General features: G+C 28.5%; 1 protein-coding gene across 1 annotated transcript; it reads right to left on the bottom strand.

Annotated features, from left to right (window-relative positions):
- Positions 1–6,243: 6,243 nt before the first annotated feature.
- On the bottom strand, positions 6,244–15,789 carry LOC107454889 (uncharacterized). The gene is made up of 4 exons (XM_071180902.1): positions 15,702–15,789; positions 9,205–9,395; positions 8,952–9,115; positions 6,244–8,854 (listed from the first exon to the last, which is right to left on the bottom strand). Exons 1-3 carry the CDS (start codon positions 15,753–15,755, stop codon positions 8,953–8,955), a joined length of 408 nt encoding a protein of 135 aa, XP_071037003.1. The 5' UTR covers positions 15,756–15,789; the 3' UTR covers positions 6,244–8,854; position 8,952.
- Positions 15,790–22,834: the final 7,045 nt, after the last annotated feature.

Raw genomic sequence — 22,834 nt, 5'->3', positions numbered from 1 at the left:
TGTCTTATATACTAGTGAATTGTAGTTGTAATTTTGTAGTGGTAGATACACTACAGTACTCCCCCACTAGAATTATATCTGTGATAGAATTCGATGAACGAATACCACTAGTTGATTCATTGCTGTTTTGTGAGAAGCCGGGAGAGCTGTATTAAGATCACCGTATTTTTTGAGTGCTGAATGTGAGAGGTGTATTAACTTCACGGTCGTAGTCGCTCCTCTGTTGCCGTTAGCAGTCGAGTAATCATAAGTATGCAAGCCGACGTTGTGCGTGATCGAGACTGAGTAGCAACAGTGCTAGGAGGTGGATAATGTTGCAGTCACAAGTAGCAAGTCAACTATTCAATGTGGACCATCCAACAAAGTAGGCGTTACTGTGGATGTAGGCGTATTCATATCGAAGTGGGCGTTACTGCCAAGGTAGGCGTGTTCACATCACGTCCGAAGGTCACCTATATGGGGAGAGGAGCAATCGACCATGTCAACCGTCATCTATGAAAAGGTACCCCAACATAGAGTCGAATTAACATGTCTTATATACTAGTGAATTGTAGTTGTAATTTTGTAGTGGTAGATACGCTACAAATAGCATACTTCATTTGTGAGTCCCCGGTGAAGTTTATAGCTATCTGGACAGCTATACGGGGAAAAATCTAATAAAATTACCGTACTGTACGGTAGTGACATTTAATTTTTTTAAAAAAACTTACAGTTCTGGTTAATAAATCCAAAATATTCATGTGTTTTTTTTATATACGGTATTAAAATGATTCATGTGTTTTTTTTCCCATTCGCATACGGTAACGGAATAATGAAAATTCTGGCTTTTAAAACTAAAGTCTTTGTTACCACACGTTTAGTAAAAAATGCAAATTTAAAAAGTAAATTTAACCGAATAAATGTCTTTCATACTATCTTTTATGTCTTTTATACTGGTATCAGTATAAAATTATTAAATTTTACTACATTTACCAACTCTTATCACACATTATAAGACCACAGTTTATTATTAATTTCACCAAACCGCTTCGGTAAAACTTACTGAGCTTTTTAGTGTTCCCATAGAACCTGTAGCATAGTTAATTTTACCACATTCTGGTAGTTTTGACTTAACTTTTTTCTCAGTGTTTACTACGATATAAGCTTTAGCCAAAATAGTACTGCAGTCTTAAATTGCATTTTGTCAAAAGAGCTAAACAAAGATATAGTACAACTTCTAAGGTCAAATAACAAAGGTCATATGAAGTCACAAGTTTGGAGCGTAAAAATCTCATCTTTTTATATAGCTTTAATGCATCAAAATATAAACAAAACAAAGCATTACAGCAAAATATAAATCACTAAAAGCTCAAATAAGTCCTCATTTTTTTGTTACAATAAATTCTTTAGAGTGGTTTGATTGACTATCAATTAAAAATGGTACATCATTTTCAAACTTTGGGCCAAGATAAAAACAGTGTGTGGAGAAATAAGAAGTATAAGGTGGTTTTTTAATATAAATATGTTGCTATTTTTTAAATATATTTCTAGAAACAAAAGAAAAATTTATAATGGATTTTATCAAAAGTTAACATTACTCATACATTTAAGCAATATATTCGAAATTTTTCAATTAAGTTATTACACATCTGATTTCTTTTTTAACACGGTTCATTTTTCTTTATGAATTTGTCTAGAAATCATTATATTTTTAAAAAAAAACGAATAAACAAACTAGAGATGAGGCAATTATAGCTGATTTCATAAATATGTTCATAATATTGACTACAAATGGTAGAAAAAAATCATTGTCCTTCAAATATTCTTTTCTTGTTAATATGATAAGGAATAAGTGAAGCAAGAACATCCAAGCACTCGCTTACAGATCTTGTAATCCGCAAATATTTGATAAATAAAAAACAAAAATAAATAAAAAACAAAAATAAATAAATAATAATAAATAGGTTTATAAAACATTCATTCTACCTTTAGTCTTAAGGAGCAACAAATATAACACAAAATGGTAAATTTATTTACTGTTTTGAAAGATTAATATTAGTGCTTAGTAAAACTTTATAAGCTACGAAACATGCAAGATGAGAAACATGCACGTTGAAAGATAATTAAAATTTCATTTCAGCATTAAAGTTTTTTATATTTTGAAATGCTTTTTTATTTATAAACAGTATGTAAATCAAAACTTATGGTCGAATTTTGAAAGAAAAATATATATTTCAATTTAATGACTTTAAAGAAATATATTAAACACACTCATGTTTTTATAAAATTTATATTTCAATAATAAATATTTGTATATATTAGCTAACAGAAGTACAAAATATTTTTGACAATTAAAAATGCGTATACTTTGTTTGTTGTAATAATTGATTAAATTATTTAAATGAGTGTTTACTTCTAATTGTTAAATACTTTTTTAAAGGTAAGTATGTTTATGGAAGAACACTGAATATACACCGAGAAAAAAGTATGGCAAAAGTACGGTATGGTTAGAAAAAAAAAGCATAGCTTAAAATTGGTAACATTACTGAGATACTAGAACTTTACTAAGAAATTACTATAGCAGTAATCTTTAAGTTTTGTTTTTTTCAAATTAGGTGATTTTTTTTTTCAAATTGGAAAGAAATATGGTCCTAATAGTTTGGTCAGGAGAATGGTCTAAAATTTGAGCCCCTTAATGTTTATTTTACTTTCAGCGTATTTCAGCATATTTCGTGAACTTTTTAAGCGAATTGAAAAATTTTTTGCGCGCAATTATAAAATTCATTTATTCATGCAAAATATAACTTTCAGTAAATATTTATTATTTTTTATTACTTTGTTTAATAATAGTTGAAAAAATTTTGAATTATAAAGTATACAATTTTTACATCATTTTAAAGAACGCAGTTTTAAATAGCAAAAGACAAAATTTGAGCGAAATCTGTCGAATAATTCCAGAGAAATAGAATTTAGAAAATACGACTTTTTAATCAGCATTGTGGAGAAACTAGAACTAGTAACGCCCCCTAACGAGAAACTAGTAGAAACTCAGAGGCAGAGAGAGAGAGAGAGTTAGAGAGTGTGAATGAACGGTAGAAAGCCTGCCATGCAGAGCTCCTTATTATTATTTATTTTTTTCATATATGTTTTATATGTTATGTTTGTGTATGTGTTGAGTCAGTGCTAACTAAAAACATGTTGTTTACAATAAAATAATAAGTTAGCTATCCGTTATAGTTTTATTCCCCCCTAAGCACCACACATCACAACATGTTTGAGGTCATCCCTTCGAACTTTTAAGATTGAGTCCTAGAAAGTGAAGATCTGATCATTAGCTCAAAAGTTATTCATGGTGGTTCGTTTTGTAATTTGTCCACTGTACCTCGGTTAACTAATACCTTATGTAGTAATGCTAATAATGAATAGTATTATTAGTTTATATTAATTAATATTTTAATACCTTTTATATTTAAAAAAAATAGAATATTTGATGTAACTTGTTGTAATTCTCTTTTAATGCAATTTTGTTTTATCGTAAAGTAAAATATAATTCCTGTTTCAAACTGAAATAAACAGTATTTTAAATTTAGAAATTGCCTATAACAAAGTTTAATTATATAATTCATAATTTATAGTTTATTAGATTCGATTTAATTTATTTTTCAAATTGTCGTCACAGATTCGATTTAATTTATCCTTCTTGTCCAGTATTTATTTTTCAAGACAAAATTAAATTAACACCTGAGACAGACTTGTTGGCTATTGACTNGTACTGAGTCATTAAAGCAGAAATTTAATTATATAATTCATAATTTATAGTTTATTAGATTCGATTTAATTTATTTTTCAAATTGTCGTCACAGATTCGATTTAATTTATCCTTCTTGTCCAGTATTTATTTTTCAAGACAAAATTAAATTAACACCTGAGACAGACTTGTTGGCTATTGACTAAAATAAAGCATTTTTCTTTAACAATGTATCTAACAATCTATTGAACAATATCTGTACCTTATTTTAAGATAGTTAATTCTGAAGTCTTATTTTAAGGTAGTTAATGTCGTTTGAAGAAGTTTTTACACTTATTTCCTTGCAATTATTTTCAAAATGGCTATTAGTAACAGCTGCAACTGTTATTTTTCTCTTTAGTTTGATTGCCGTCTTTTATAAAAAAATATTTGTCACATCTTCTTTCTTTATTTTTTAATGGCTTTCATATTACTAGTTTTAGACAAGGTTTATAAACGAAAAAAAATTCTAAACTTTATTTTTGTTCTATGAGTAATTTTTACAAGTTGATTAAAATGATACAGTTGAGTTGATTGTATTTCGCATAATTTAACATATGTGTTAAAAAGGCAAATATATTAACATTTTTATAATTTTATTGATAAGAGAGCATTGCTTAACAAATAATTTAAAATTACTTTTTTAAAAATCTATTAATTTTAAAAATTTATTATCTAATTTTAAATTACTCTTTTTATGAATTGTTCATTTTTTTCATCATGTTAAACATGTAATAACGTAAACAAATATTTTTCTAAAAAATTTTAAGACTCTTTGCATTTTTAAACGCTTTAAGAGCATAAAAATAATTTTCTGATAATTCGAAGTGTTTTCTTTATTTATAAAATATAAACCACATTATACTCTTTAATTAGTTAAAATAATAATTGTGAAGCATTAATAAGATAAATGATTCTTAGAGTCCCTCTTTAGAAATGGTTCTAAAAACGGCTGTTTGAATAATTTAATTTTAACCAGTTTTAAGAAATCATTTCTTTTGAATTTTTTATTTACATTAACGCTTTATTCCATTTTCAGAATTAGCATAGAGAGCTCTAGAAAACAATAAGCTAAACTTAATATGGGACAAATGCAACATTGTAATTACTACAAATGTGCTAACTAATGTATTTTAATGTTGCTATATTTTGCAAACTTTATACTGTATTTAAAATATTTTAGATAGAATCCCTTTTTGGAGATGGTTTTAAAAATAGGTTGAATTGCCTGTTTTCCACATAATTTTAGCCACGGATTTGCCCGAAATCATGTTTCATATTTCTTTCTCTTTTCTATTTAACATATTTAAGTAAATATTTATTTTTTAAAATTATTTATTGTCAGCTTCTTTAAATTATCCAGTATAATATTACTTTGCGCACATCCATTTTCGGGCCCATCCTTGGTAACTAACAAATCAAACGCACTTCAGTGATGCAGCAAGAACGCACTTTAATACAAAACTCCCCTAGTTACGCTTTTAGCTCAATTTACGCTTTTGTTTTCATTTTTTGCAATCTGACAACCATGTTACGAAAATATTTTAAGTCATTCTTGAAAAATTTCCCGTTCATGTAAGTTCATTTGAATTCGCTTCTCGCTTTATAGATTTCCTTTCATGTTTTATACTGTTTTACCTGTTATTTTTACTTATTGTGTTCTACTTCATTTGTTGTAAATTTTTTTGTAAAGTTTTTTTAGTGCTTCTCACCCTATTGCATTGATATATTTTGCTTTAGCTATACTGATGCAATATTAGAAAGCATTCTTTTTTACGGATATAATGGTGTGAGCTGATGAAAAGATTATATCTTTTAATGAAATAACTAAAAAGTTTTGAACTAGGCTTCTTTTTTACTGATTCCCATTTGATTTTAAAAATACTCAAAATATTATTCAAAAGTTACGGCATAGGCATATTTAGTTTACAGTTTAAGTGCCCTACCTTAAAGAAGTGAGCTATAATTTCAAACTAAATGTACCATCAACCCGAAAAGAATCATTTGGGCTTTAGAACAAAAAAATGACCATTTGTTTATATGCCAATTTAGCGAGATTTTTCCTCCCAGATCGAAATTATTAAGATAAATAAATTGATTGAATGAATCAATGGATATCAATGCAATTGCTTGAACTAATAACCTTCAATAACCTTTTAAATATTGAAAAATAAGACAAAAAACGTTATTTATTTTAGAAAAACTGGGGCTTTTTTTCATATTAATGTTTATGGCATTTTCAGAATTACCATAAAGAGTGCTGACTAAAATCAACCTAAACTTATCATGTCACGAAAGCAACGTTGTAATTACTTCAAATATCCTAATTGCGGTATTTATTGCTACATTATTTTGCAAACTATGATCTGTATTTTAAATAGATTATAAAAAAAAATTTAAAAACTGCATGCTCCAATGATCGATTGTCAAAAACACCTTTCGAATAATACTGTATACAATAATTCCTCATCATTTCATCCTCTTTATTTTCCATACAATACATAGCTCCATACAATTTTCTATACATAACATACAATAATTTACAATAATATGAAAATTACAATAGTACAATAGTAAAATTACAAATACCCAGAACCTGTTAAAACTTAGATCATTGTAGATGAAAACTTAAAAGAGATATCAAATCTGATGTCATGTTATATTTTTAAATTATCATTATATTTCATTAAAATTTTAACAACTGTTCGGTCTTACTTGAATTTTCCTTAGATTCTATTATTACAATAGCGCCCTCTGGTTAGAAACGCTTTAATTAGTTAGTTTAACATCAATTCTCTAGATAGCCAGACGTGGTAGCAATAGATTGTTAATTGCAGCTTACTAAAGTGTAAACTATTTGTTGTAAATATGTATATATTTAATACTTAAAGTTTTCATAGCCATTACTTACTAGATTTGTCGTCAGCTCGTAGTTGCTAATTAGCACCTTCGGAATCGTATAAACATTTATCTTATCTCACCGGAGTTGATTTTGATTTACATAAGTAATAGCTAGCACAGTTGTGGAATTAAATAGATGCCTTAAAGGCGGTTCAAATTTTAAATAGCTGAGTAATTTTTTGTGCATATGCATTTTCTTAAGTATCTTTCCTGGTTTTCCTAAAAATGGTGGATACTAAAGTACTGAGCTAGAAAAGCAGAAATATAAGAAGTAAAATCAACAGCAGTAGCATATAATCTGTTAAAATTTTGTACATTTTGAATGAAAATTCAAGAAGCTATCACTACATAAGAGATATGCAAACTGTTAAATATATGATCACCATGGATGAAAATTGTAGTTTGTCAAAATTAGGGGAGTTTATCAAAATTAGGAGAGTATTCAGTTATCAAATTTAGGATTGAAAAAAAAAACTTTTTTTTGTTTATGCTATTTAGAGTTTGAAAGATTAAAGTAGATGCTTTCTATAATTCTTGCTTCTGTGAATCTAATTTTATAGTCCTAAAAAATAATCACTGATGTGTATTTTAACAAAATATATGAAATTAAGTTTTTTGTTTCCTTAAAATTTCTTAAAGATGATTTCGTATAGAAATTTTTAGTGTTCATAATCTCTCCTATAAGTTCGATGTCGTTTATATATCTGCCTGCCGCTTTCATTTTAACACGCGAAATAAAATTTATTATAATAATGATACATTTTCAATATCAATGTAAGAAATTATTATTTTCTTTTTAAAAAAAAGTGTTCTCTCTTAAATGAAATTCTGACACTTAAAAACTTCGTTATGAAAAAATAGCTACAGTATTATGAGCCAATAATTACTGTAAGAGCATTATAAATTTTTTAATTACTTAAGTTTTAAAAATTTTTTAAGAAATTGTTATACATTTTAAAATTTTGGCATAAGCACGTTTATTACTACACAGTCCGAAATTTATCTCAAAAACGGATTAAATAGCAATTTATTTAATTGTTATTTATTCAAACAAAACAGTCAAATAACCCCAAATAAAATAGTATTCAAACTGTTAAGTGTGAGAAAAACCGTTTATTAAATGCTTTCACCTAATTTGGTTGAACAACCAGAATTTTATAGCAAAAACCAGGTCCACCAAATGAAACCACCTAGATCTTTGTAGATAAGTACATATTATAGCCGAGAAGGCAAATCTATCTATCTCATGACTATCTCATTTGATGGAATCTACTAATAAAAGTTAATAATTTTTTTTTGAAAGGAAACCGTGAACTCGCAATGGAGAGAAAAGACTATCTTCGTTTGGTTCTGTGAGCAGCAAAAATGATCATCATCCTGGTAAATGCACCTCATAGGGCGAGCCCAAATGAAAGGAAGTGTGAGTCCAAGCGTTGACACCACAATATTTCCTTCTTTATTTTCAGCACATGAAAAGTTTCCAGTGCTCTACAATCACTGATTAGTAACCCTCGATAATTAGAATATGATACTCGCATTTACGCATAGATGGCAGCTACATACAGCAGCTTAACAAAAAATAGTCTAATGTTTCCTATCTCTTGCGATAGGTGAAAAAAACACATATAAACTAATTAAATCCCATGATTAATTTGATAAAACGCAACTCAGCAACAACCTAACTTCAATGTCTAATTAAATTTCTTTTTTACAAGTTTAAAACCAAGATTGTTGAAAATTGGGAAAAAGAACTGTATTGTTGTTCGTGGTTTTTTTACCATACGGTAAACGGTTTTAAAACCGTAAAATCATAAAAATGTTCTTTACCATAAACTTTATGGTAAATTGGATGAACAGACAGCTGTCAATTGTTTTATTGTAATTTTGAATGAAAATCCTAACAGTATAATTTTAATTTATTATATTCAAGGTCTGCATGTTAAAAAATAGGCTTACTTAATTCGAAATTAATTTGATAGTCTTCGTGAATTCGAAATACTATTTTCAATAATAGATAAAATAAATATTCGAAAATACAGAAAAAAGAACAAAAATTTCGATTTTAATTTTGTTTTTTAAAATTATTGATAATATTGTCTTTTGCTTTGAAAGTTGTTTCATCATTAGGCTTTGTTCTTCAACATGTTGTTCATACTCATCGAGAATATTTCCCTGACTTTGAGAGACCTGTAATAAAGACTTTTAAATGTAAATAATTAATAAAATATAAAGGGAAAAATTGTATATGAACAGAAATATTATATTGTATATTTTTATTGTTTACATTAAGCGATTGGTTTTTTCAGCTTCAAGTCCCAATTTTTCTTTTCATTTCGGGGCTGATATTGATAATCAAGACGTTGTGGTTGATTTCCAAAACTTTTATAATTTTTATCATTGTCTGGTAGTGACATCTTTCTGTCTGCACGTGCACTATTGTCACTGGATCTAAAATGAATAAATTTTAATGCATATAAATATTTTAATTACACGTAATTAGTTTTAAAATATTAAATTTTTAATAAAAATAAAATTACATGTAATGATTAAGGTTTCTTGCTTTCAACTGCAGATATTTTTCATAATATTGCGGTTCGTTTTGGTGGTGGTGAGAGTCACTTGCATCTTCTCCTGCATAATCTTCATCTTGCAAAATTTTTGAATTTGCAGTTCCTTTAGCAGCATGAAGCAATATTCCCACGAATAAAGTAAACATAAATAACGTCATCTGTAAATACATTGCATTATTCTCCAAAAGTCAGTTTACTTTTCAAAGCCTTCTAATTTCTAGGCTATTTGCAATAAAATTAGGCGGTTTGGACAGCAATACTCAGAAACACGGATAAGGGTTTCTAATAATAAAAAAATATGGCGTTACATTGGAGTTAAGGGATTTATAAAATTAAATAACAATTTCTTATACGCAATAAATGTGTTTTATCTTCATAGCTATTTTATGCGTTTCATGTGAAATACAATCTTGCCTTGCTTAAATTAATCAGATGAGCTAATTGTGCATAATCTTTGCTCTAAGGTTGTAACTTTGGTATTGCTTTAAGAAATGCTTCTACACGAGTATTTTCAAAGATTCAAGATACCGAAAAGCAAATTTTAGTAAAATTTTATCCTTATCTTTTGTGTTAAGGCATGTTTTCTTTGCCTGATGAAGCTTTATTAGTAGAACTGTTTCGCAAAACTGAAACTGAAGAGACTGTAAGTTTAGCTCTGAGTTCCTATCGTATATTTCGAGGTATTAAAAAATGAAAAAAGCTGATGACTCTGCCCAGATTGAAGGCTATGATAAAAAAAAAATTAGAGAAAACGAGTTCTTTGGAAGATGGCAAAAATTGCAAGAGACCCAGAATGTCTGTTGACATCGTACAGGTTGAGGAACAAGATGCTGACTGACGATACAATATAAGGTGGGTGTAGTACCCGTACTATTACGCAATGAATTGGAATTCACTATGGAAGAGTATAGTCATGTTTAAAGATTCTTCTAAAAAAGTGCCCGTTTAAAGTGTAATTCTTTAAAGATTTACGCTGCATTATAATCTACATTAGCCTCTTAAATGTTTTGAGAACTGATGAGGCTCACTTTACGCTACCATTGCCGTATATGAGCAAGCACATTATTCACAATTGGTCCTTTTTTCTTCGAGGAACTGTATGGTGACGCATTTGAAACAGATTCCGTCACAGGTAAACGATATGAAGCACTATTAAGAACTAAACTCATCCCGCAAGTAAGGCAAGCACTTTTGTAAATAATTTTGAACCTGATTCAGAAGACAAAAGAACTCTTGGATCAAGTATTGGACAAAATTTACCCTCGTGGAGGTGTTTTTGATAGAACTAACCCGCATTGTGATTTTGGGTTGTGAGGCTTTTAAAGTCATGTGTGGATAAAGATTAGGTAACGTCATTGATCCATTTAAATAAAGCTATACGCCACCATGTTTCAAGCTCCTCGGAAATGTTATTTAACGTTGTGTAGTGTGTCTTCCAGCTTCTGATGGCAGTAATTTTCAATGATGTTTTATACATTAAATAGCTATAATTATTACTAATCCATATTTGAAACATTCAAATTATATTACAATTATTTTGAACTTTAAATGTTTAAAATAACTTGTAATACAATTTTATAAATCCTTTAATTCAAATGCAACGCCATCTTTTGTGAAAAATGCAACTAATATAATTTCTATTCTTTATTAAAAAATCCTCACATAAATCCAATGCATATCATATAGCACATCTTTGCTAATTGCATCGTTTCATTGTAAATAGTTAATGAATAGTTTAAGAATTATGAGGTTATTAAAAAGTAAACTGATTTATATATATAAAAATGGTGGNATTTGTGCGACTCGTCAAGGAGGTGCTGAAATATTTATTTTTTGTTTCAAAATCAAAGAAAGTATTTCTTTAATTAAGTGGAAGGTGTTGAAATTTAATTTTTTTCCAAATCTTATATATATATATATATATATATATATAGCACAATAACGGAACAGAAAAGAATTGAAGAAGAGAGAGATTAACAATGAAAATTAAGAAAAATAAGAAAAAATAGTAAGTTTTATTTAATGCGGTGCAAGTACATAGAAAACAAGGAAAGTAATATATTTTTTAGAAAGGATCGGAAAAAATTATTAAAATAAAATGTTTTTAAAAATATTAGCTGAGTGGCATTGAGTTTCAGACAGTCAATCTTCAATTCCGTAGGCTTGTAAGTTTGAGCCTAACCCAGAAGACAAGGGAACTCTCGGATCAAGCATTGAGAGAAACTAGCGTTCGTGAAATACTTTTTGATGGCTCCAACCCTCATTCGCGTTTTATGGAGAGGAGAACCTCATACACCTTCCACGGTCAGTCCAACTACATATAGATTCTAACCCAGGATCCGTCTACCACTGAGAATATTTTACGGCAATCTTGCGGTCGGTGCAAGCAGAGTTTGTATCTACCAGTCACCGTGACTCAGGTCATAGAATTTTGCATAATATTTATGAGAAGTATCAAAAATGATTGCCAACGTTTCCATAGTTGTTACGTTAAAGCAAACTGCTTGCGTCGAATGGAATAAGTTTGAGAAACCTCAATTTAATTTTAGGCAATCTGAAAAGAGCTCTCAAGCTTTTAAGAAATATTCTAAAAGATATCAGTGTAGGTTTGAAAAATATTAAAAACAATGAAAAGGCTTAGTGAAAAAAAACATGGTAAGTGACATTTTGAAAAAACTCCTTTCATCAAATCAATTGATTATGCTAATAGGGATTATGCTTATAAAATATGCTAGTAAGTAGGCTAATAACATGAATATATATACTAATAAAGGAAGTGCACTTCTGTAAAATTTCTATCGAAACAAAACAAAGCTTAAATAAAAGAGCATAAGAGATTCGAAAAAAAGTGAGATAAAAATTGAAAATACTCAATTGACTAAGAGCATCTTTGATAATACTCAATTGCTAAAAACTATGCTAAATTGTGACTTTTTGAAAGTAATCAATTGACCAAGAGCATCTTAGGGGATCATTCGAAAATACTTAACCGCTCAATACTGTTATACCGTATGTGGATACTGTTATACCGCTCAATACTATAGTATAGGAAGTTTTGAAGATACTCAATTGATCAAGAGCTTCCTTGATATTCCGTTTTATTATGAGTTGATTTTTACCACTGTTTAAACGTTTCAAATAATTGAAAATGAAAATTTCAAAATTTTATCTTTAAAAATCACATAAATTTCAATATAAGGACAATCATATTAAGCATATGTTCCATTTAAAGTTTAAAAGCATAAAAATCTTTAGATAATTCGCAAAAATAATCAGCATAACAAGAAATCATGTAAAGTATATGTATCTCTATATGTACTTACGAATATTTTTGTATTAGTTTAAAATTCCATTAAATACGGTCAGGATATAGTGAGATATCACAATAAATATATGCGATCTCCTTAGAATTTTCTGCCCAAAAGCTTTTGAGCTGATATTAAAACTTTTAATAAAATTGTAATTCCTCATAAAAATTTCATATACTTGAAGCTTTGAAACAAAAATTTTTGTAGTTTTAGAAGCACATTATTATTGAAGTTAGCTAAGATAATTTAAAAACGAATGACTTCTTTTTCAAAAAACATTATGATGATTATTATGATTCTACGAAATTTTTTCTTAAAAATGATCCTTATTTAAAATCAAATTAAATAAAACGTACGCATATTTCTTTTGTAGTTATCTACGTTTTATAAATGAATAAATAAATGTTTAAGTAAATAATGTTGTAAAGTAGTATTAAGAAAAACAATTGATCATTGTCTTAGAACCTTAAAATCATTGTCTTAAGATCATTGTCTTAGACTTAAAAAATTAGCATATAGAATATCTACGTTCCACGAACGTACCATGATATAAAGCGCAACTGATATATTCTCTGATCCATCTGGTATTAGCTTTCAATTAAAGCATTATGAAATTTAAAAAGAAAATGCAACATAAATGCAAATCTTTTAATAAAATTGTTATTTTTCATAAAAGTTTTATATAATTGAAATTTTTAATCGAATTTTTTTTGTAATTTTAAAATTACGTTATAATTGAAGTTAGCTAAGATGATTAAAAAACGAAAGATTTTTTTGAAAGAAATTATATATAATTGATTATACATAATTTACATAATACATATACATTATTTAAGAAAACTTTTCTTAGAAATGATTCTAATTTAAAACCAATTCAAATATAGTGTACGCATTGTTTTATAAATTGTCGTTTTCAAAAATAAATAAATAAATGTCTAACTAAGTAATGTTGTAAAGTAGTATTCGAAAGAAAAAATAAACAATCATTGATTGAGAACCTAAAAGCTTAAAAAATTAGCACACAGGATATTAACTTTTAATGCACTTACCATGATTTTAAGCTCAACTGATATATTCTCTGATTCATCAGATATTAGCTTTCTATTTAAATCATTATGAATTTAAAAATATAAAGCAACATGAAAGTCTAAAAACCGATTTCACTCACATGGAATTAAAAAAAAAATCCTGTTTCGGTCATGCGTGAAGCCACTCCGCCGAGCCCATCTCTTACAATTCAAGGACATGTTTTTTTTATTTACATGTTCAATACTATGTAATCATCTACTATGTTAAGATGATAGTCTTAACTAGAGCATGACATTTTTATTTTCAAATGAAAACCTTTCACTTTCTGTTGCCTAATGTTTACTTTATTGAGTAAAATTAGCAAAAACTAAATAAATAATATATTAGTAAATATTAGCTTTGTACACGGATGATTAGAGAATTGAGTTTTGAAATGAATTAACTGCCATAAACTATTATTTTTTCTTAGTAAAGAAGCGAAAACGGTAAATTTTTACCTCTTGAGTAAACTCTTATTGTAGTAAGTAATCGGTAATTGGGACTTAACAAAAATGTCATATTAGACAATTTTCTGCCTTATGCAAACACTGAACTCTCAACAAAGAAAATCAATTCAAAAAAATCAGCCTATTATCAGTACTTTAAACCACAATATAGAGCAAATCTTTCAACTTTAATCAAAAAATAAAACTGATATACAAATTCGGAAAAAGACAAAATAAGTAAATAACATTTAAAATAATATATCAAAATGGAAAAGCGCTTAAATCAGCTAAAACCAAATTTGTTTTATTTTAATTCAGAAAGTCAAAAATACTATTCCAGCAGAAAACGAAAAAAATTATAAGATTTGTTTGTTCTCTACTTCTCAACTTTAATAAGTCTCAGGTTGAACCATATTATCGAGAATTTTAGTTTAAACGTACGAAAATATCGTTAAAATTAGAACGATATGAAGGTTAGTTAGATTTAAAATTGAAAACATTCTGCTCGACAAAGTCGACAGATATTCCTTCCTAATGTTGTTATCATAAAAAAAATATTCATCAAAACAATATGTCACTTGTCTAGATAGCACAGTGACAGTTTCTCCTCCCTCCTCTTCAATAAGTTTTAGATTAATATTGCAGCATAACTTGTGGGATGGTGTTAGCTTCAGATATTCATAGTGAGCTTAAATCACATTTTTTTAAACTAATTTGTAGCTTTGCCCTAACTATTTTAATATTCAATTACTCAGACATGTGCCTTAAACTTTAGTGCAATATTATAGAAATAGTAATCATTTGTTGGTGATTTTACGTTTTTATTTCATATAATTTTTGATTCCGTTTGAAACATGTTGACTGTATTATTTGCCATTTGTTTATTTCTAAAGTGAACGAAGTTTTTAATCAGATGATATATGGGTGATTCTCACGAAACATGACAATTCAGACCAAAAAATTTCTTCAAATTCAAAGTCTTCAAAATAATCTAAAAAATTTTTTTATGCTTCCTTAGCTACACTTATTAATATCTTATAAACAGCAGTGTAGTTTAATGACATTTGCTCGAGAAAAAAAATAAAATAGAAATTCACCAAATCTTGAATGCCAGGAAAATGACATATTATCTTAGAAGTTTAAAAAACAGTCATTTCAAGTTAATAGTAAGTAACTCAACTTAAGCCTTTATGTTAGATGGACCATAAATTGCTTAAATTAATTCTTCTTATCCACTGTAGAAATAAACAAAAAAAATTTGTTGCTGATATGAGCAGAATAGAATTGTGTATAATAATCAATCATTAAATAAATAAATAACTTTGATTACATCCAAGCATATTACAATCATACATAAACTTGGTATTAGGTTAATATTTGCTTTCCCTCTTTACATTATTAGAATTTCTGGTCACACTTCAATGCCCTGGCATTCATAAGCCAGGAAAATGACAGCCAGGATAATGACAAATTCGCCATTTTATAGCATATAACTTTACTTTATTTTAATATTTTGGCCTAAGCTGTTTATATTCTGCAGAAAACAACAATATTTCTTAAAATAACACAGATAAATCTATGTAGTTTTTGTTATTAAAGATTTCAAGAAGCCAGGAAAATGACAGCATAAAAACCTACTCACCTTGAAAAATTTTTTGAAATAGATTTTGAGCCAGAAAATTGGTTCTTTAATCATGAAACAAGGAATAGAGGGTAGGAGGGTATCTATCAATCTATATCAGATAGGAGGGTATCTTATCAATCTATTTAACATAAGATATTGATTCCTGGCGCCATCTATTTTGGTTATAAATCACTAAATAAAAGTAGCCAGGAAAAGCCAGTTGACAGAAAAAATCATTTTAAACGAAGTTTTTGTAAACAATACCCTCTGCGAATATTTTAGAAATGCTTACATAGGATAAGATTAAAAAAAAATTAGATTTTGAAAAATGTATGGGAAGTTTTGAAGCTAGTTATTATTGGAAATATTGTTTGGGACATGCCAGGAAAATGACATTTTGATATTCAAATAAATTTTTTAAGTATAGAAAACAGTCAATGCTAGTGCAAAGTCATTTTAAAATGCTAACAGCAATGATGTTTATTAATTTTTTTTAGAAAAATGTTCTTTTAGTATTATAGTATTAGATCTTGGAGCAAGGGACAGTGAATATCATGCTTCGTGAGAATCACCCATATACATGATTGTGTTTCTCTTACTCTTAAATCTTCTTTTTCTGCAAATTTCATACTTTTCTGGTGTTCGCGAGGGCACTTAATGACCTTGAAATTTGTGAATAGTTTCAGTTTCTTGCTAGGTTAAGGTCAATTTTAAGAACGCGCCAAATATACACAGCGCTTTTTTTTAGTACTACTCATTGATATGTATTCACAGAAATCTATATCTTTGTTCTTCATGTTTGGTATTAGCAGATTTCGGCAATTAAAGTCTAAGAAAATTGCTTTTTCTTAGACTTTAGAAAATCTTTTCGATTTTTTTTTAAATGAGTTTTGACCTTCGATTCAAAATATTCACTGAAAGTGTTAATGTCTTAATAGTTAGTGTGACAGTATTAGAACATAAAATTTCAGTCAATGTCATGATTCGCTAGTTTTACAAAAAGTATTGCCACTTGTAAATCAATGTGTTTTTTTCAAAATTCCAGAGGATACGCAACTTTGACCTCTTAAACTTCGAGAAAAAAAAAATTTCTTATCTAAATAAAAGGAAGAAAAAAAATAGCGAGTCTAACAGTTTTACATGAAAAACATATGCTAAAAATTTCAAAGAAATCAAAAATGCCAAATATCTCCATTTGCCTAATTTGCCCAATTGCTAAGGAAAAAAAACTGGCTTTTAAATTTGATTACAAGATGTTAAAATGAAAAAAGAAAACATAATAAAGACATTTCTCTTAGCATTATGGATCTAATTTGCACTTTATTAGGGTTGAAAGTAACAATATCGTTGTACCTTGTTGTCGTTTAACGTTGAGTTGATTTTTCTGAGATTACTAAAGGATTCTGAAACTTTTGTGTTTTAACTTTCAACGTAACGCAGTAAGACACATAAACAAACGACAGATGTTTTGTTTTAGGCTATACAGATTATATATATACAAAATATAAAATAATAATAACAAATGACTATGATATTTTGATGCTTTTTTATGAGTTTTAAAAATAAATAAGTTTATTTATTTATTTATTAAAACAAGTCAATTCTTTTAGAAAACAGAAAATAAACTTTGTCTTATCGTTGAAAATATTGACGCTTTTTAAATTTTCACACATGTAAAATTTTATGTTGCATGATTTATGATTTCGAGTCAAGATAAATTGCTCAAAAATATCGAGACCCATCCCTGAATATTTTAAGATAAAGTACCTTTAGATGAAGCGAAAAGCGAGAATTTGTTTTGCGTACACTGAGAGTGGGAAAAAGTTTCGATACCGAAAAACAATGACGTCATATTTCATCATTTATCATTCTCCCTTTCAAGTAAAGCCATTTGAGTGTAACACTCAAACTTTTTAAATTCTTTAGGGCTGGTGAATTTTTTTTTATAGCTAAGGTGTAGAAAATTAGAGATAAGAAAACAAATTACGATCAGTATGTTATGCAAGTTTTTCAAGTAAAAGAGAGTTGTATCAGAATAAATAATTTTAACTCTAGCTTGAAAACATTTTATTCTCATTTTTTCGCAAGACCAATAAATGAAGATATTAAGCAGAAGATGTATTGACAACTGAAAATTACTTTCAGCTTTAATATTAATGCTCTTATTCTCTGGTGTTAGACTTTTTTTATTGCAATACATATCATCACGTTGCAATATTTAGAAATATATAACACTTTGTATATATACATTTTGAAATAATCCTTTGATTTCATGCTGTGAAAATTTAATTATGGATAACAAACTTAACAGACATTCGGGATGTCATATAAGTAACCAGAACAGATAACATAACAAAACATAATAAAACGTGAAAACATAAATTAAAAATGATACTTAAGAAAATCTAATATAATGTGTGGAGATAAACAAGAGTATCAAATATTATTATGTCCATCATTATGAATTCTTTATTTATTGTTTAACTTTTATAGATAAAGAAAATGATCTAAAGTCTCATTTTGGTGTTTTAATTTTTTTTTCTTCAGTGCATACACTTTTTTGTTGTACTAGTTTAATATTTTACATAAAAAAAAAACTCCTATGTAATATAAATAAGAATCAGCGATGAAACTAACCATAACTGAAGCATTAATTTGTAAACTATTTCGAAAAATTAAATTATCTCACATTTATATTATCAATTTTGTTTTGGAATTAGATACCACTTAAAATAATGATGCACTACTAAGAAAGTTTTGCTTAAAACCATCATAAAAATAAAAAATATAGGCATTATTTTTATAAAAAAAACATTTAAAACAACTCTGAATGAAATTATTCTCATCGTTAAGTTCGAAACATTTTACCAACCCAATTCCAAAGCAATGCGATTAAGTTGCACGTTCAGACATTCCAATAGAACGTCCATTTTTATACCGTTAAGGACGAGTAATTCATCGCTCCTAATGATATCAACACAAACTGAAGTCAGAATCTTGGGGAAAAAAAGGAACGAATCAAATTAGGAATATCTTTTTCCAGAAAGATTTCTCGAGAAGTATTGAGACTTCGGGGTAAGAGAGAGAATTTCTAGGCGAAGAAACCTTTGTGTGGGGCTAAATTAGAAAGCCCTTACGTAGAGCCTAGTCGTTCCAAAGTTCTAATTAAACAAAAGCCCGGATTAACGAAGTTCAGAAATTAATTAGGTCCTTGAGTGTTACACAGGCTGAAAGGGGCTCTCGTAAGAGATATTCCGTTGTCCAGATTTATTGGTAATTTAATTTTCCTGCAAATGTCATTAGTAAAAGCTAATGCAATGTGAGATTGTATTACTTTACACGTGCAGTGCTTTTGTTTTCCTATCTAAGAATAGTAAAACTTGGAATAATTAGCAGCTTCTCCATGAGTGTTCTCGAACATAAACAACGCGTTTTTAATACTTGAAGAAATAAATTATTTTTAAAGCATTATTGAAATGCATCATTGCGCAATTTGATAAAGACATACATGGTGTAGTCTATACATATCGAATAGACATACATATCGAAGAGACACTATTCAATCCCTCCAGAACTGGTTCTATTTATTAAATTTTGAGAAAACTTGGTGCTTACGTTATATGAACCGTGGGAAATAATTTTAGCAGTAAAATATAGAAAAAAACAGTGGCAACTAAAGAAGGATAAAAATCTGTTAAGGAAAGTTTATCAATTACAGAATGTGCTCAACCTGTGCTTTATTGATATCAATTGAGTGATGACAATGGATTGATGAGGTGTTGAAATCTTATTACGGCCTGTTTAAAGGTAGCGAGGAAAATTCCTCGGATTGCGTGTAATGGTGGCTTTCAACTCAAGTAAAGTCTTAATTCCTTCTCCATATACACGGTCTTTTAGGAATCATCACATACAGCAAGCACAGAGATTTAATTAAGTGAACGAAGTGGCCGGAAAAGTTCTGGATATTACATGAGCCTTACCAAAGTTACCTCGCCAAAGTCTTTGACTCAACGCCCAATCTGGTGAGTTGCTCTATCTCACATGAAGATAGTGGTGAGCAAACGTCGCCGTTGTTGTGAAGCAGGAATGACCTGCTGTCGCGGAAGTTTACGGTACTGTATCGTGACAGACAAAATTTTATGGCCTTAACGAGTGAGAGTTTAAAAAAAGCGGTCCGAAGGTAAAACCGAAGGTAGTAAAGTAATTCCATACCATGCTGTTATGTAATCAGAATGCTGCTGACATCGGATCTGAACATTACGGGAGTATCTCCTAATATTATATAATTTTGATTATTCATAGCTCCATCAAAAGAAAAGTGAGCCTCATATGACCTTACAATATGCCAAGGGCTTGAGTCGAAAATTTCGATTTTCTCAAAAAATCGCCAAATAAGTTCAAAGCGTGATTGTTGGACTTGAGGTTGCGGCATTTTCGGAACGGAATCGCCAATTCCCGTGACACCGATCGAGCATTTGCTGAAGAATATCCAGAATTTGAGACATTCTAATGTAAATAGAAGCAGCAGAGACGTCTTCAAGAGTTTCATTCAACCTCCAGCGCATCCTAGTCTCCAGGCATATAAAATTTCATAATCATCTTCTCCAAACCATTCTTCGATATGGAGCATTTTTCGCAATCTCTTTAAACGACGATATTCACGCAGTGCAACTAAGCTATTGCAGCTGTATTTGGAAGAAGAAAAAAAGTTTTACCAGTAAAGCTCGATCTTTCTTCTGTAAGGGCATGATTAAAAGTGACAAAGGCACTTAATTTTTGGGCTTCATAGAACCATTTGGCTTTAAATGCAATAGCTTTGACTAATTTTCCAAAAGAATTTCTGAAAAAAGCTATCTGGTGGTCAAAATATGAGCTATTTTTACTGTCGAAATCTTTTCTCCGTGGTTCGTACTGCGTATTCACTAAATTTCATCAACTTCAGGTAGGCAGAATGGGTAGAACGAGTTTTAGAGGGTTCTGAATAGGGTCAAATTAATTTCAACCAGTGTATATTATGTAAGGAATTTTCATTTTTAATTTGATGAATATTCATATTTGTGTTTCAACATAGTTGTGATTATATTGCTTTAGTTACAATTACACTGCTTATAAAATATAATTATATTTAATATACTTACAATATAAAAACAATAAATTTTCCAAATTTATTGATGGAAATCTTTTTCTGCAAATATCATAAGTAGAAGCTAATGTGATATGCGACTATATTACTTTATACGTTCTGTGAAGTTGTCCAAGAACAGTAAAACTACAGTAATAATTAGCCGCTTCTCCATAAGTATTTTCTAACATCAACAAAGTTCTTTTTAACACTTCATGAAATAAATTGCTTTTAAATTAATATTTAAATTAATTAGTGAACAATTTGCGATGAACATATAATAAAAAAGGAATTTTTATTGTTAATATATAGAATATTATTTGTGTTTCAACAGACTATATTGTTTTAAAATAATTAATTTTAAGTTATAATTACGTGGTTTAAGAAAATATATCATAAGTAATGCAAGACAATGGATCATTAATATGATTATCCAAATTAACTTTAATTTTCCTACAAATTTCACTGCTTGAAGCTATTGCAATATGAGAGTGAATTACTTTACACGTGGTGCGTTTTTGATTTCCTATCTAAGAATAATAAAACTAGTAGCTTCTACATAAGTGTTTTCGAATATCATCAACACTGTTTTTAATTCTTTAAGAAATCACTTACTTGTAAAATCTTGTTCAAATAAACGCAGAACTTGATAAGAACTTAAAACATAATGGGACGCAATAGTTATTAATTAAATAAGCATTCAAATTTGTGTTTAAGTAATATTGAGATCACATTATTAAAAGAAGAATTAATTTTAAGTTATAATTATATTGTTTATGAAATAAAATTATGAAAAGCATAAACAATAAAATTAATATCGTTGTTCAGATTTATTGATAATCTTAATTTCTAACATCTATCGTAGTAAAAGCTATTGGAATATGCGAGTTTTCATTTTATATGGGTTGAGGTTTTGTTTTAATATCTACGATGATAGACTTAGATAGCTAATTATTCTAAGTGTTTATCTAAGAACATAGACACTTATAATAACTATCAACTTTACCATCAGTATTCTTCCAAAAAATGAGCTTTGTTTTTATCATCTTTGAAATGTATTTAATTGCAAAAATAAATGTATTGCCCTTAAATTACCTTTAAATTGTATTTAAAAGAAAATATTGTATAATTTGGAAAGAACATATATTATAATAAGAATTATACTCATTTACTTACTCAAAAATCAAAATTGTCGATAAACAATGTGACAATTATATTGTATTAAAAAATTTATTTTTGTAATTACATTGCTTATAAAATGAAATTATAAACATTATGAAAGGCCGTGACGGCCTGGCTAATAGGGCCCAGGACTCTCGCTCGTCAGATCGGGAGTTCGAATCCAGCTGTCCGAAGACATGCAGTAAATGGAGACTGGCACGCGTTAAATATGTCGGGTCACAAAGACCTCCATGTTCCCATAACAAATTGTAACTCTGGGGTTACTTGATTGAGATTGATCATTCCCTGGTTTAGGTCAAAATTACTATCAGAGGATGAATGAGTGAAAGTATGAATGAGTCCGCCCTATAAATGGGTGTAACGCATGAGTGTGGCAGAAGTCGAATTTTTAGCCATAAATGGCGCCACTGCAAAACAAGAACAATCGCATCCCCAGTGCCTTAGTAGCCTACGACAACAACAACAGCAACTTAAACAATGTGAAAATATATACTTATAATAACATTATCCAGACTTATTGGTACTTTGATTTTCCTGCAAATGTCAAAGAATAGATGCTAATGAAATATGAGATTGTATAATTCTTCGTGTGCAGAGCGTTTATTTATTTTTTCATTTATTTTATTTAATTTAGGAATAAAAAAAACTTGAAATAATAAAAAGCTTCTCAATATCAAGAACATTGTTTTAATATTTCAATATTTAAAAAAAAATAATGCAAAATTTGAAAAGGATAAATTATGTAAAAATTATTTATTACTGATTTATTAATATTCAAATGTGTGTTAAGGTAAAATCTGTGACTATTTTATCTTAAAATAATTGATTTTAAGTTATAACTACATTG

This window comes from Parasteatoda tepidariorum, chromosome 5 (assembly GCF_043381705.1).
Source record: "Parasteatoda tepidariorum isolate YZ-2023 chromosome 5, CAS_Ptep_4.0, whole genome shotgun sequence".
In the NCBI taxonomy this organism is placed as follows: Eukaryota; Metazoa; Arthropoda; class Arachnida; order Araneae; family Theridiidae; genus Parasteatoda; species Parasteatoda tepidariorum.
Note: the sequence above shows the minus strand (reverse complement) of the source record. Positions and strands in the feature narration are given on the sequence as shown.